We start from the raw sequence: 14,507 nt of genomic DNA, 5'->3' as shown, positions 1-14,507 counted from the left end.
GCCTCTATCTCTCCTTGTCTGCCTGTCTCTATTCATCCCTGTCTGCCTGCCTCTATCCCTCCTTGCCTGTGCCTGCCTCTATCTCTCCTTGTCTGCCTGTCTCTATTCATCCCTGTCTGCCTGCCTCTATCCCTCCTTGCCTGTGCCTGCCTCTATCTCTCCTTGTCTGCCTGTCTCTATTCATCCCTGTCTGCCTGCCTCTATCCCTCCTTGCCTGTGCCTGCCTCTATCTCTCCCCCTGCCTGCTTCTAGCCCTCTCTGTCTGCCTGCCTCTATCCCTGCCTGCCTCTATCCTTGCCTGCCTCTATTTCTCCCTCTGCCTGTCTATATCCCTCCATGTCTGCCTGTCTCTATCCCTGCTTGCCTGTCTGCCTGCCTCTATCCCTCCCTGCCTGTCTGCCTGCCTCTATCCCTGCCTGCCTGTCTCTATCTCTCCCTCCCTGCCTGCCTGCCTGCCTGCCTGCCTGCCTGCCTGCCTGCCTGCCTAACAGGCTCTCATGACAAGGCAACACTGTCTGGGAGTATGATCTGCTATAGCTTTTACACAGTGGAAGAGAATGGGCAAATAAAAAGCCTCAGGTCTTTTGGCAAAATGTTTATGAGTGTATCAAGGGGCAGAGGCAGATGTTCAGAATGTGTTGCGTTCATATGTTCACCCCAGAGGTAGGGGAGTGTTGTGTGGAGTGTGTTAAGTGGAATCTGTCTGTAAAGTGGTGTGTTGCTGATTCAGTGCTGAGGTGTTGCCGTCTCTCTGGCTTCGTCTGAAATGGCATCCTATTCCCTATATAGTGCACTACGCATCGGGCTCTGATCAAAAGTAGTGCACTATATTGGGAATAGGGTGCCATTTTGGATGCACCCTCTTGCTCTAACAGCAGCCAGTACAGGGTCATGACCCAGCACCCAGAATGCCCTCTACTGATTTGAATAATATTTAAAACACAGAAAGGAAAGCACAGCGGATGATCCCGAGGTGTTTCTACCCTGAAATCTGTCACACTTCCACAATCTCACCACAGACAATGGATCAAATAATATCTTAAAAGAAACGGAATGAGAAAAGAGAATGGGAAATAAAAATGGATTTGAGGTATCACTCACAGTCCAGGTGCCTCTTGTATTCCCATCTCATCTTCCAACATGGAGGATGAGGGGACGTGCGATGCATCATCTCACATCACTCTGTTCTCCTCTCCTCCTCCACCACGTCATCTTTTACTTTCTGTTGCATCATCTCACATCACTCTGTTCTCCTCTCGTCCTCCACCACGTCATCTTTTACTTTCTGTTGCATCATCTCACATCACTCTGTTCTCCTCTCCTCCTCCACCACGTCATCTTTTACTTTCTGTTGCATCATCTCACATCACTCTGTTCTCCTCTCCTCCTCCACCACGTCATCTTTTACTTTCTGTTGCATCATCTCACATCACTCTGTTCTCCTCTCCTCCTCCACCACGTCATCTTTTACTTTCTGTTGCATCATCGTGCTCGCAGCAGAATCCACAGTGCTCTGAGATTATGTCAAACAAAAGTGCATCATCCTTTACCGTCTGCTGCTGGGGTTGCCTCAGATTTACTTTTGGCAATGAAATCACTGACATTTCTACTGCTAATCAACACCTTTTGTTGCAGGTGTTTTGTAGCAGAATTGGCTTAAATGACTTCAATCAACATATGCACAGTACATTGCTGCAAATCAGCAGAATGTGTTTTACCATGCACATTTTCAAAGTGTATTCTTTAATTCTACTGGATGAAATGAGAACACACGTTTCCATTTAGTTTGGGGATTAAAAGGAAAAGCTCCTCGGTGTGATTCTGAGCATCACCAGACCTGTGTTCTGTCTGTAGAAAACCATCCCCACTCCATTCACCTCCATTCACCTCCATTCACCACCATCCCCACCTGAATTCATCTCCATTCATCTCCATGCACCACCATTCACCTCCATTCATCTCCATTAACCTCCATTCACCACCTCCATTCATCTCTGTTCACCACCATCCCCACCTGAATTCATCTCCATTCACCTCCATTCACCACCACCATTCATCTCCATTCACCTCCATTCACCACCATCCCCATCTCCATTCACCTCCATTCACCACCATCCCCACCTACCACCATCCCCACCTGAATTCATCTCCATTCACCTCCATTCATCTCCATTCACCTCCATTCATCTCCATTCACCTCCATTCACCTCCATTCACCACCATCCCCACCTGAATTCATCTCCATTCACCTCCATTCATCTCCATTCACCTCCATTCATCTCCATTCACCTCCATTCACCTTCATTCACCTCCATTCACCACCATCCCCACCTCCATTTGCTTCCATTTACCTCCATTTGCTTCCATTCACCTCCATTCACCTCCATTCACCACCATCCCCATCTCCATTCATCTCCATTCATCTCCATTCATCTCCATTCATCTCCATTCATCTCCATTCACCACCATCCCCACCTCCATTCACCACCATCTCCACCTCCATTCACCACCATCCCCACCTACCACCATCCCCATCTCCATTCACCACCATCCTCACCTCCATCCACCACCATCTCCACTTACCACCATCCCCATCTCCATTCACCTCCATTCAACCCACCCCCACCTACCACCATCCCAACCTCCATTCATCCACCATCCCCACCTACCACCATCCCCACCTCCATTCATCCACCATCCCCACCTACCACCATCCCCACCTCCATTCACCACCATCCCCACCTACCACCATCCCCACCTCCATTCACCACCATCCCCACCTACCACCATCCCCATCTCCATTCACCTCCATTCACCTCCATTCACCACCATCCCCATCTCCATTCATCTCCATTCATCTTCCATTCACCTCCATTCACCACCATCCCCACCTCCATTCACCACCATTTCCACCTCTATTCACCACCATCCCCACCTGAATTCATCTCCATTCATCTCCATGCACCACCATTCACCTCCATTCATCTCCATTAACCTCCATTCACCACCTCCATTCATCTCCATTCACCACCATCCCCACCTGAATTCATCTCCATTCACCTCCATTCACCACCACCATTCATCTCCATTCACCACCATCCCCATCTCCATTCACCTCCATTCACCACCATCCCCACCTACCACCATCCCCACCTGAATTCATTTCCATTCACCTCCATTCATCTCCATTCACCTCCATTCATCTCCATTCACCTTCATTCACCTCCATTCACCACCATCCCCACCTCCATTTGCTTCCATTTACCTCCATTCGCTTCCATTCGCCTCCATTCGCTTCCATTCGCCTCCATTCACCTCCATTCGCCTCCATTCAACTCCATTCACCACCATTCACTTCCATTCACCTCCATTCACCACCATCCCCACCTCCATTCGCTTCCATTCTTCTCCATTTACCTCCATTCGCTTCCATTCGCCTCCATTCGCTTCTATTCACCTCCATTCGCTTCCATTCGTCTCCATTTGCTTCCATTCGCCTCCATCCACTTCCATTCACCACCATCCCCACCTCCATTTGCTTCCATTCTTCTCCATTCGCTTCCATTCGCCTCCATTTGCTTCCATTCACCTCCATTCGCTTCCATTCGCCTCCATTCACCTCCATTCGCCTCCATTCACCTCCATTCACCCCTCCACAAACAGCCTATCTGACAGTATAGGGACCCCCCTCTCCTCACCCTCTACTTCCTATGTCTGCCATAGAGACCCTCCTCTCTCCTCACCCTCTACTTCCTCTGTCTCCCATAGAGACCCTCCTCTCTCCTCACCCTCTACTTCCTATGTCTCCCATAGAGACCCTCCTCTCTCCTCACCCTCTACTTCCTCTGTCTCCCACTGTCGCCTGTGATTTGAACATACCACTGCTCTCCCGATTGAGCCGCTTAGATTTCACTTTATGGCACTTCAGTCTAGTTAGGAAGATTGGTAGACATGGTGATCAGGGGAGACGGTGGCAGCTGGCTGACTGGAAGTACGGTATTACTTCCCATTAAGCGTCATTAAGACCCCAATTATCGTTACCACCCCCGGATCTGAATCAACCACGGCAGCAGCGCTCGGCAGCACCAGGGCAGGTGCCACCCCAAAACCTTCCCCGAATTTAGCCCCATCCCACCCCCCACCCACCAGGTCCAGGCCCATTCGAACACAGCCAGCCTGTACCCCAGGAGGGGTACCTCAGGGTCCGGATCCCCCCTCCGCACCCTGCTGCACCTGCCTTTCACATCCCAAAAGGGATTTTTTTTTTTACCAGGGAGATAAAAAAATACAGCATGTGAACAATAGATATCTCCCTCTCCCATCTGTTTAACTGGGGAGAAATTCATTAGAATTTCAGATCTCTCCGCAGGGGGTCAGGGAGCAGAGAGGAGAGGAGGATGAGGGGGGCAGAGAGGAGAGGAGGATGAGGGGGGCAGAGAGGAGAGGAGGATGAGGGGGGCAGAGAGGAGAGGAGGATGAGGGGGGCAGAGAGGAGAGGAGGATGAGGGGGGCAGAGAGGAGAGGAGGATGAGGGGAGCAGAGGAAAGAAGAAAAAAATGTTTCCTTTTTCATGGTGATTTTAGTTTTAGGATTATAAATTAATATAGGTTCGCTGAAAGACTTCATTTAGAGAATTCTCTGAATTTCAGGCTGGCTAATTGACATGATTGGTTGATGTAAAACCCTGTGGTAAATAAGCCTGGGTGTGTTATCCTGGGCTGGGTAACTACGGTAACACAGGGAGGATCTGTGGCTGCTTGGTGATGTTGTAGCGGTTTACATCTCACTATTCCCTTAAAACAGAAAATAACTGTTGTATTTAGGTCACAGCTGTTTAAAGTGTAACGTTTTCTTTTCTCTGTCTGTCTTGTCAGGTGAGAAACCGTACAAGTGCTCCTGGGAGGGCTGTGAGTGGCGTTTCGCCCGGAGCGATGAGTTGACAAGGCACTATCGTAAACACACCGGGGCCAAACCATTCAAGTGTAACCACTGTGACAGGTATGTACCACACACGCCAACATCAATTGCACACACACACTTTGCATGTCACCGACCCAATGGTATAGAAGTGACAGCAGGTAGGACATGATCTGCATGTGACAGAGAAATTATCTATCTCAAACAAACGCTCGTCACACACAAGTACATCAGTACACTGTGCACTACATTAACCATGTGTACATTGATGGTGGAAGGGGGGGAGTTAGCCGTATATAATATAAAGCGCTTTGAGCTGTAGAAAAATATTTGCTCCATAAATGCAAGTCATTGCTGTAATGTCCCCTCGGACAGCCCCAGTCCCAGTAGCAGCTCTCGCCCACCCTGTCTCCGTTTCCTCTGTCTCCCTCTCTGTCCTCATCATGTGCATAGCAGCACTCTACAGACTGTCTCTCCTCGCGTCCCTGGCAGTTAACACAGGCTCTGCTCCAGTCTGCTGAATAACTCAGTCACAGGCCAGTCCTATGTTACCCTGGGAATAGGCCGTTCTCACACGCTGCTCGTCCCTGCTTCCCCTGCTGATGGCACTGGCAGGGCTGAATGCTGACACTATCAGTAAAAGCACAAGTGAAAAAAAGTGAGATGGTTATGTAACAGAATAAACAAGGAACTAAGGAGAAAGAGAGAGCGACCAAACACGAACCAGATTGGGCAAGCAGACACTCTCTCCTCACACACTCATACACAAACTCATACACACACCCGTTCATACACACCGTTCACACACTCATACACACACCCGTTCACACACCCGTTCACACACTCACACACACACCCGTTCATACACAGACCATTCACACACTCATACACACACCCATTCACACACCCGTTCACACACTCAAACACACACCCGTTCACACACTCATACATACACCCGTTCACACACTAATTCATACACCCGTTCACACACTCATACACACACCCGTTCACACACCCGTTCACACACTCACACACACACACCCGATCACACACTCATACACACACTCATACACACACACCGTTCACACACCTGCTCACACACTCATACACACTCTGTTCGCACACTCATACACACACTGTTCGCACACTTATACACACACCCATTCACACACCCGTTCATACACTCATTCATACACCCGTTCACACACCCGTTCACATACTCATTCACACACCCGTTCACATACTCATTCACACACCCGTTCACACACTCATACACACACCCGTTCACACACTCATACACACACCCGTTCACACACTCATACATACACACCATTCACACACTCAAACATACACACCCGTTCACACATGATACACAGAAGATCATCCATTTTCGAACAACAGACACAGTGACACTCATCAGACCCCTCTGTTCTGCTGGATACACAAAGGAAGCCCTTTGTCTATGAAGATAGACGTGTGTGTGTGTGTGTGTGTGTGTGTGTGTGTGTGTGTGTGTGTGTGTGTGTGTGTGTGTGTGTGTGTGTGTGTGTGTGTGTGTGTGTGTGTGTGTGTGTGTGTGTGTGTGTGTGTGTGTGTGTGACAGAGAGGGCACTTTTGCATTAGTGTGGGTCTGTGATTGATAAGCTGTCAGGTGATAATAGCAGGAAGCAGTCAACCTGTACGTGTCCCAAAAGGCACCCTATTCCCTAACAATAGTGCACTACTTTTAACCAGAGCCAATAAGGAATAGCAGGAGAGGGTAACATTTAGGAGGCAGACCCTGTCTTTACACACAGGCAACACTTACACACTGGGGCCAAGGCGCAAGATGATCGCTCCAGGTGGAACCACAATTACCCAGCTCCCTCTCTGTCCCCCTCCAGAAGGGGACCGCTTTCCAAAATCCACCATCTCCCTCCCTCCACACACACACACATTATCCTAGACCAGCCTTAGCCACTGTATATAATACACCATAGCCCCACTCAAGCCCCCAACTCGGGGGAGTGCATGATCAAATCCATGTTCACACATTCATTACCAGCATATATGTTGGCTGTTGGCTAACAATGGGGCTATTTGTAGCAGGCCTGCTACAGTTACGGGAATTGACAAGTCCAGATGCCAGGCCAGCTTTAGATACACACACAGCCTCCAGGACTTGGATGTGAGCTAAACCAGCCAGCCAACTAGTTCAGACACTCAGACTCTCTCTCTTTCTCTCTCTAACGTGCCTCCCAGGGGACTCTAATTGGACCCTCCCAGTCCCTCTAGTTTAGGTTTGAACCTAACACCCTCCTGATCACTACATGTTCTGCTGACACACACACATACTATATACCAGGGTTACCCAACTGACGGCCAGCCGGACTAATTTGGCCCGCAAGTGATTTTATTTGGCCCGCAAGTGATTTTATTTGGCCCGCAAGTGATTTTATTTGGCCCCCCAAATTTGGACATCAAAGACAGTTAAAACACCAGCAAATCAAATTAGAATTTTGGAAATCTGTTCCCACGCATAGAGAGATACTGTATACAGTATGTGATCGTATACAAATGTTAGCAAGGTTTGAAATGATTGTTTATTTTGTCAAATATTCTATATCTGTTTGGGCTTGTGTGGGTGTGTGGGTGTGGGTGTGTCTGACAGAGAGGGTACATTAGCATGGGGCTGTGATTGATAAATTGTCAGGTGATATTAGTAGGAAGCTGTCAGCATCCCACTGCTGGCTTGCCTCTAAAGCCAAGCAGGGTCGGTCCTGGTTGGTCCTGGATGGGAGACCAGATGCTGCTGGAAGTGATGTTGGAGGGCCAGTAGGAGGCACTCTTTCCTCTGGTCTAAAAAATAACATTTTAAAAATAATCCCAATGCCCCAGGGCAGTGATTGGGGACATTACCCTGTGTAGAGTGCTGTCTTTCGGATGGGACATTAAACAGGTATTCTGACTCTCTGTGGTCAATAAAGATCCCATGGCACTTATTGTAAGAGTAGGGGTGTTAACACCGGTGTCCTGGATAAATTCCCAATCCGGCCCTCATACCATTATGGCCACCTAATCATCCCCAGATTCAAATTGGCTCATTCATCCCCCTGTAACTATTCCCCAGATTGTTGCTGTAAATGAGAATGTGTTCAACTTACCTGGTTAAAAAAACATTTGTAATTATATAAAAAAATATAAAAATAGTCCTGTGGCTGAATCTAGTTGATAATCCCTGCTATATACACACTCGCAAATACTCCCATGCACATCTTTCTGTCACAGAGACGAATAGAAGATAAATTAAAGGAAGGAAGGAATGAAATGTGAGGAACAGCATTGCAGTAGGTGTGTGATAAAAAACACCCAGAGTGGAGCTGGCTGGATCACTACCTATAACTCATCTGCTGATTATGTCTTCGTAGTATTTCACTCACACTGGGAAACGGCTGTAAAATGGCTGCCAAAACACTGAGTGTGAATAAGATGACAGGGGTAGCATCCCAAATGGCACCCTATTCCCAAAATAGTGCACTACTTTTGACCATGGCACAATGTGACCCTATTCTCTATTTAGTGCACTACTTTTGACCAGAGCCCTATGGGCCCTGAATAAATGCACTATACAGGAAAGTATTCAGACCACTTGACTTTTTCCATCTTTTTTTTACGGTACAGCCTTATTCTAAAATGGATTAAATTGTAATTTCCCCTCGTCAATCTACACACAATATCCCATAATGACTGTGAAGCCTTTGTGATTGATGAAGCTCTCATCTTAAAAGCACATTCAAATGATTTCCTTGTTGATGTTGTCCTCTGAAACAGATTGTGGCCACTCCTAAATGAATGGTAATGATACACGGAATAGATAAATATGGATGGTAATGCATTAAGCATCTGTCCCTCTCGTCTGTCAGTCAGCTGTCTTAGCTGAAGCTCCTAGCTAAACAAACAGTAGACTGGCCCTTGCATCCCAAATGGCATCCTATCCCCTAGATAGTGCACTACTTTTGACCAGAGCCCTGGTCAAAAGTAGTGCACTATAAAGGGAATAGGGTGCCATTTGGGATGCAGACTGGCACATAGGTTAACTCAACCCTGTCTTCTGCTAGGCCTTTGAAGCGTCTTGTGAGTGACGCGGCGACCATCAAACAGGCGCGTTGATCTCCCCTCTGCGAGGCAGCCTGTTCAGGCACCTTAGGGAACGCCTAGCTGGCTGGGCCAGGAGGAACTCACATTACCATCAGAATGGGAGAATGTTGAACAGTACATACAGCCAGTGTGTAGAGCTCTGAGCCCCTCTGTCATCCTTTCCGATACACACACAGGAACGTCATTAATTCTGCCTAATCAAGCTGGGACCCCCTGCAGGGCGAGGTAGAGGGGTCCCAGCTGGTGTGGCAGCCCCTGACAGTGACTTGGAGGGCCATCTGTCCAGCCAGCGGACCTTACTCAGCCCCCACTGGCCCTCTAGCAGTCACACCAGACAAGTACAACATGGTCAGTTCAAAGGGAAGGTGTGACGGAAGGAGAGAGAGAGAAAGGGAGAGAAAGAGAATACATTAAATGAAAGAGAAAAGTCTTGAAGTCTTGAATAGCAACCAGCTCTGAGAGAGAGAGAGACTGCGAGAGAGAGAGACTGCCAGAGAGAGAGACTGCGAGAGAGAGAGACTGCGAGAGAGAGACTGCGAGAGAGAGAGAGACTGCGAGAGAGAGAGACTGCGAGAGAGAGAGACTGCGAGAGAAAGAGAGACTGCGAGAGAGAGAGAGACTGCGAGAGAGAGAGAGACTGCGAGAGAGAGAGACTGCAAGAGAGAGAGACTGCGAGAGAGAGAGACTGCGAGAGAGAGAGACTGCGAGAGAGAGAGACTGCGAGAGAGAGAGAGACTGCGAGAGAGAGAGACTGCGAGAGAGAGAGACTGCAAGAGAGAGAGACTGCGAGAGAGAGAGACTGCGAGAGAGAGAGACTGCGAGAGAGAGACTGCGAGAGAGAGAGAGACTGCGAGAGAGAGAGAGACTGCGAGAGAGAGAGACTGCGAGAGAGAGAGAGACTGCGAGAAAGAGAGAGACTGCGAGAGAGAGAGAGACTGCGAGAGAGAGAGACTGCGAGAGAGAGACTGCGAGAGAGAGAGACTGCGAGAGAGAGAGACTGCGAGAGAGAGAGACTGCGAGAGAGAGCGACTGCGAGAGAGCGACTGCGAGAGAGAGAGACTGCGAGAGAGAGAGACTGCGAGAGAGAGCGACTGCGAGAGAGAGAGACTGCGAGAGAGAGAGACTGCGAGAGAGAGAGACTGCGAGAGAGAGCGACTGCGAGAGAGCGACTGCGAGAGAGAGAGACTGCGAGAGAGAGAGACTGCGAGAGAGAGAGACTGCGAGAGAGAGAGAGACTGCGAGAGAGAGACTGCGAGAGAGAGAGACTGCGAGAGAGAGAGACTGCGAGAGAGAGAGACTGCGAGAGAGAGCGACTGCGAGAGAGAGAGACTGCGAGAGAGAGAGAGACTGCGAGAGAGAGACTGCGAGAGAGAGAGACTGCGAGAGAGAGAGACTGCGAGAGAGAGAGACTGCGAGAGAGAGCGACTGCGAGAGAGCGACTGCGAGAGAGAGAGACTGCGAGAGAGAGAGACTGCGAGAGAGAGAGACTGCGAGAGAGAGAGAGACTGCGAGAGAGAGAGACTGCGAGAGAGAGAGAGACTGAGAGAGAGAGAGACTGCGAGAGAGAGAGACTGTGAGCGAGAGAGAGAGAGACTGCGAGAGAGAGAGACTGCGAGAGAGAGCGACTGCGAGAGAGAGAGACTGCGAGAGAGAGAGACTGCGAGAGAGAGCGACTGCGAGAGAGAGCGACTGCGAGAGAGAGAGACTGCGAGAGAGAGAGACTGCGAGAGAGAGAGACTGCGAGAGAGAGAGAGACTGCGAGAGAGAGAGACTGCGAGAGAGAGAGAGACTGAGAGAGAGAGAGACTGCGAGAGAGAGAGACTGTGAGCGAGAGAGAGAGAGACTGCGAGAGAGAGAGACTGCGAGAGAGAGCGACTGCGAGAGAGAGAGAATGCGAGAGAGAGACTGCGAGAGAGAGAGACTGCGAGAGAGAGCGACTGCGAGAGAGAGAGAGACTGAGAGAGAGAGAGACTGCGAGAGAGAGAGACTGTGAGCGAGAGAGAGAGAGACTGCGAGAGAGAGCGACTGCGAGAGAGAGAGAGACTGCGAGAGAGAGAGACTGCGAGAGAGAGAGAGACTGCGAGAGAGAGAGAGACTGCGAGAGAGAGAGACTGCGAGAGAGAGAGACTGCGAGAGAGAGAGACTGCGAGAGAGAGAGAGACTGCGAGAGAGAGAGAGACTGCGAGAGAGAGAGACTGCGAGAGAGAGCGACTGCGAGAGAGAGAGAATGCGAGAGAGAGAGACTGCGAGAGAGAGAGACTGCGAGAGAGAGAGACTGCGAGAGAGAGAGCGACTGCGAGAGAGAGACTGCATTCTCTTTTATAACTGTTCAGCGTTCTCCCACCACCGTACACACCACGGCTAGCTGGAGAAATAGCCCATCCTAGCTGTCTGGATAGAGAAACCTCTTCTGGATTTAAATTGCAGAGCTGTCTTTGGACAAATTAATAATGGATACAGCCGTCGGCAAATTGAATTTTTAATTCCTCATTTCTCTCTCCCACATTTTGTTTTCTAGCTTGCTTTATTCATTTCAGTTGTGATTCATTTTATTGCTTTGCATGACTGTAATAGGATAATCCACCCTTACAGCCCTGTAAAAGTAAAGTACATGTGGCATATATTCTCCCTGTTTGCTGTTATTTATCACCCCCTCCAGTAGCAGTATCCAGTGAGCTTAATCGATTAGTACCGAAACAGGCCTATGGGCCGTTGCCCCCCCCCCCCCACGCCTGTTCACATGTCATGACTCTAAGTAATAAGGGGTTTCTGCGATAGTATTTCACCTCTAGCTGTGGTATAAATCGCAGAACCGGGGACCTTGATTTGTGGCTGCGTCGTGGAGAATTATCACACATGCTCTTTAACAAACAGAAGAGAACGAGCAATCCTGTTGCTGAATTGGCATGTCCTCATTTTGACTAACACTTAGGTGATAAAAATTAAGCAAGATGTAATTTATTATTAAGAGGCAAATGTTTTTTGTCCTTGAAAGTCTTCACTCCCATCTGTACACGTGTTACACAGCTCTTTGTTTTCTCACCCGCACCAGCTGCTGATTTAGACTCCCTGAACACTGATTATTAAACACATTTCTTTCTGTTTCATTTGCATCTTTGTCAGTGTTTGTCATTTTGTGCGGCTCAGTTGGTAGAGCGTGGCGTTTGCCACGCCAGAGTTATGGATTCGATTCCCACGGGGGACCGGTTTAGGAAAAAGTATGAACATGTATTCACTCACTACTGTAAGTCGCTCTGGATAAGAGCGTCTGCTAAATGACTAACATGTCCAATGTAAATGTACCAGCAGCAGGAGAACAGTGCCTGTCGTAAAATGTCACTGATTTCTACCCCGATTATCTGAATGTCCATTTAAACCTCAACAGTTATCCAGCTAACATCTGGATGTACAGGTTAGAATCTGAGTATCCATCTTACTAAAGGCACAGATCAGTCATGCAGAAATTAAACTTTCAGCCTCTCGATTACCTCCCTGAATGCGTAACCATGTCTTCCTACAGTTATTGAGTAACATAGAGTTTGACTTCCCCCACTAACAACCTCTTCTCTCTTTCTTTCACTTCTCTCCAGGTGTTTCTCCAGGTCAGATCACTTGGCGCTGCACATGAAGAGGCACATCTAAGAGAGAGGGAGGAGGAGAGCGAGGAAGAAGAGCGAGAGAAGGGAGATAGGAGAGAAGAAGAAGTAGGCAGGAGGGAAGACGAACACCAGCTCCAGCTCTCACCATCCCGAGGCTGCCCCTGCCACCTGAGACCTGACACTAGAAGCATAGCATGGGGGATGACACGCTGGACGGATGTAAGCCACGACCCGGGATGGACCCATGGTCGGCGAGGACAGATGGAGGGATGGAGGGAAAGAGAAGGAGGAGGAGGAGCTTGTTGTTGTTTTTTAATTCACACTTCCGTGATTCACATATCTCTACTCAACAGTCTACAACTCTCTTTTATTGCATCCTCTGATTAGCCATGCCTTGGTCTGATCCAAGCCTGGTAACTCAGACACTGCCAAACCAATACGCTGATCCAGTTACGACCCATTTACACTCTACTGTTTATTTTATATACATTTAAACTATAGAGCGACTTGGGAAAGGAGATGGTTCACCCAGAATAAACTGCTAAACTTTGACACGCCAATCGTCAGTGACTTGCAGAAGCAACGATGGGCATCCCAAACCAACAGCAACTATTGCCCATTTTATACTGGTGTGCTGTTTCCCAATCCTATCACAATGTTTTAGGGGTGTCTCTACCCTCACCAAGCCGTGTGAAATAACAACAATGCCAGAACAGCGAGAAGAGAGAGACCAATGGAACTAGTGGCCAATCCGTCAGTGTCGCCCCCTGTCTGTGGAAGGAGGGTCTGACACCAGAGAGTGAGCTCTGTGACCCTGATGCGGACTTCTCAGGCTCTCCTGTAGGAGGCGCTCTGCTCTTCTCTCTCACCTTCACTCCTGCCACCTCACAGGCACCATCTAACAAATGCGCAGCGACACTTTCTTGCCTTTGTTTTTTAAAGACAATTAATTATTATTATTAAGAATAAAGGTCTGTTTTCTCTCAGCTGAAATGTCTTAAAAATTCACTGAAGGAAAAAAACTAAAACAGTTTATGTACAAACGAGGAACAATGTGCACATTCAAGGGAGGAACAACGAATGAACTTCCTCCGACCCGTATGCACAGGCTAAACTCAGTAGCCGCTATCTAGCACTGATAGCTAAGAAGATGGAAAAACAAAAAAGAAATCACATGAACGCTGAAAGTAAAAGGATTTGTATTGTTGGCCTGATATGAAAGGAAAGGCCGTCTGTTTTCCACTCTGTGTTTTTCTCCGATGTGATCCAGCTGAAAACAAACCTTGGCTGGACCTTCGAGGCTTCATCACCAAGCCAGGACCAGAACAGACACTGGAAAATGTTTGCTTTGTTTGTGGAACTCCACCATGGAAACCCCTATCTCCTCCAGTATGGAGGAGCCTGGGAGGCTGGTCTGCTGTGAGTGCATCCCCTATTTGGGAGACTAGGGACCTGATAGGCTACTGGACATGAATCTGGGTATTAGAAAGGACAACATGGCCTCATCATCCCAGAGGGACTTGCCTGTTTCGTATCCATTGTCTGCACTGACTTTTTCAATGTTATCTGTGCTTTTTTTCAAACAGTACAACAAAAAAAAAAGAAAAAATTATACAAATAAAAAAGACTGCATAAAAATACTCAAAAAAATACTACACAAAAAAAACGATTCCGTCTCTCTCACACCGTACAGGCACGTAGACACACACCAACACACAGAACAGTTTCTTTGCTCATGGCTCCACTTTGAGATAAGGAAAGTATATGATTGAGTTAATGAACAGAGTTGGAAAGCAAAACACTGCATGGCAGCTTCTCACACTCGGATCGCTTCCCGGAATCATTTGTTCTGCT

The 14,507-nt window shown here is 48.4% G+C and overlaps 1 protein-coding gene across 1 annotated transcript in view; it reads left to right on the top strand.

The window, feature by feature from the left end:
- The window catches only part of LOC129816175 (Krueppel-like factor 7), a 32,335-nt gene extending 18,054 nt beyond the window's left edge, over positions 1 to 14,281 (top strand). The window contains exons 3-4 of the mRNA XM_055870415.1: positions 4,875 to 4,998; positions 12,645 to 14,281. Of these exons, the coding sequence (XP_055726390.1) occupies positions 4,875 to 4,998; positions 12,645 to 12,696 (176 nt within the window). The 3' untranslated portion in view covers positions 12,697 to 14,281. The remainder of the gene's footprint in view (positions 1 to 4,874; positions 4,999 to 12,644) is intronic.
- Positions 14,282 to 14,507: the final 226 nt, after the last annotated feature.

This window comes from Salvelinus fontinalis, chromosome 19 (genome assembly GCF_029448725.1).
Source record: "Salvelinus fontinalis isolate EN_2023a chromosome 19, ASM2944872v1, whole genome shotgun sequence".
Classification (NCBI taxonomy): Eukaryota; Metazoa; Chordata; class Actinopteri; order Salmoniformes; family Salmonidae; genus Salvelinus; species Salvelinus fontinalis.
The sequence above is the reverse complement of the archived record's forward strand: the minus strand, read 5'-3'. Positions and strand labels throughout refer to the sequence as shown.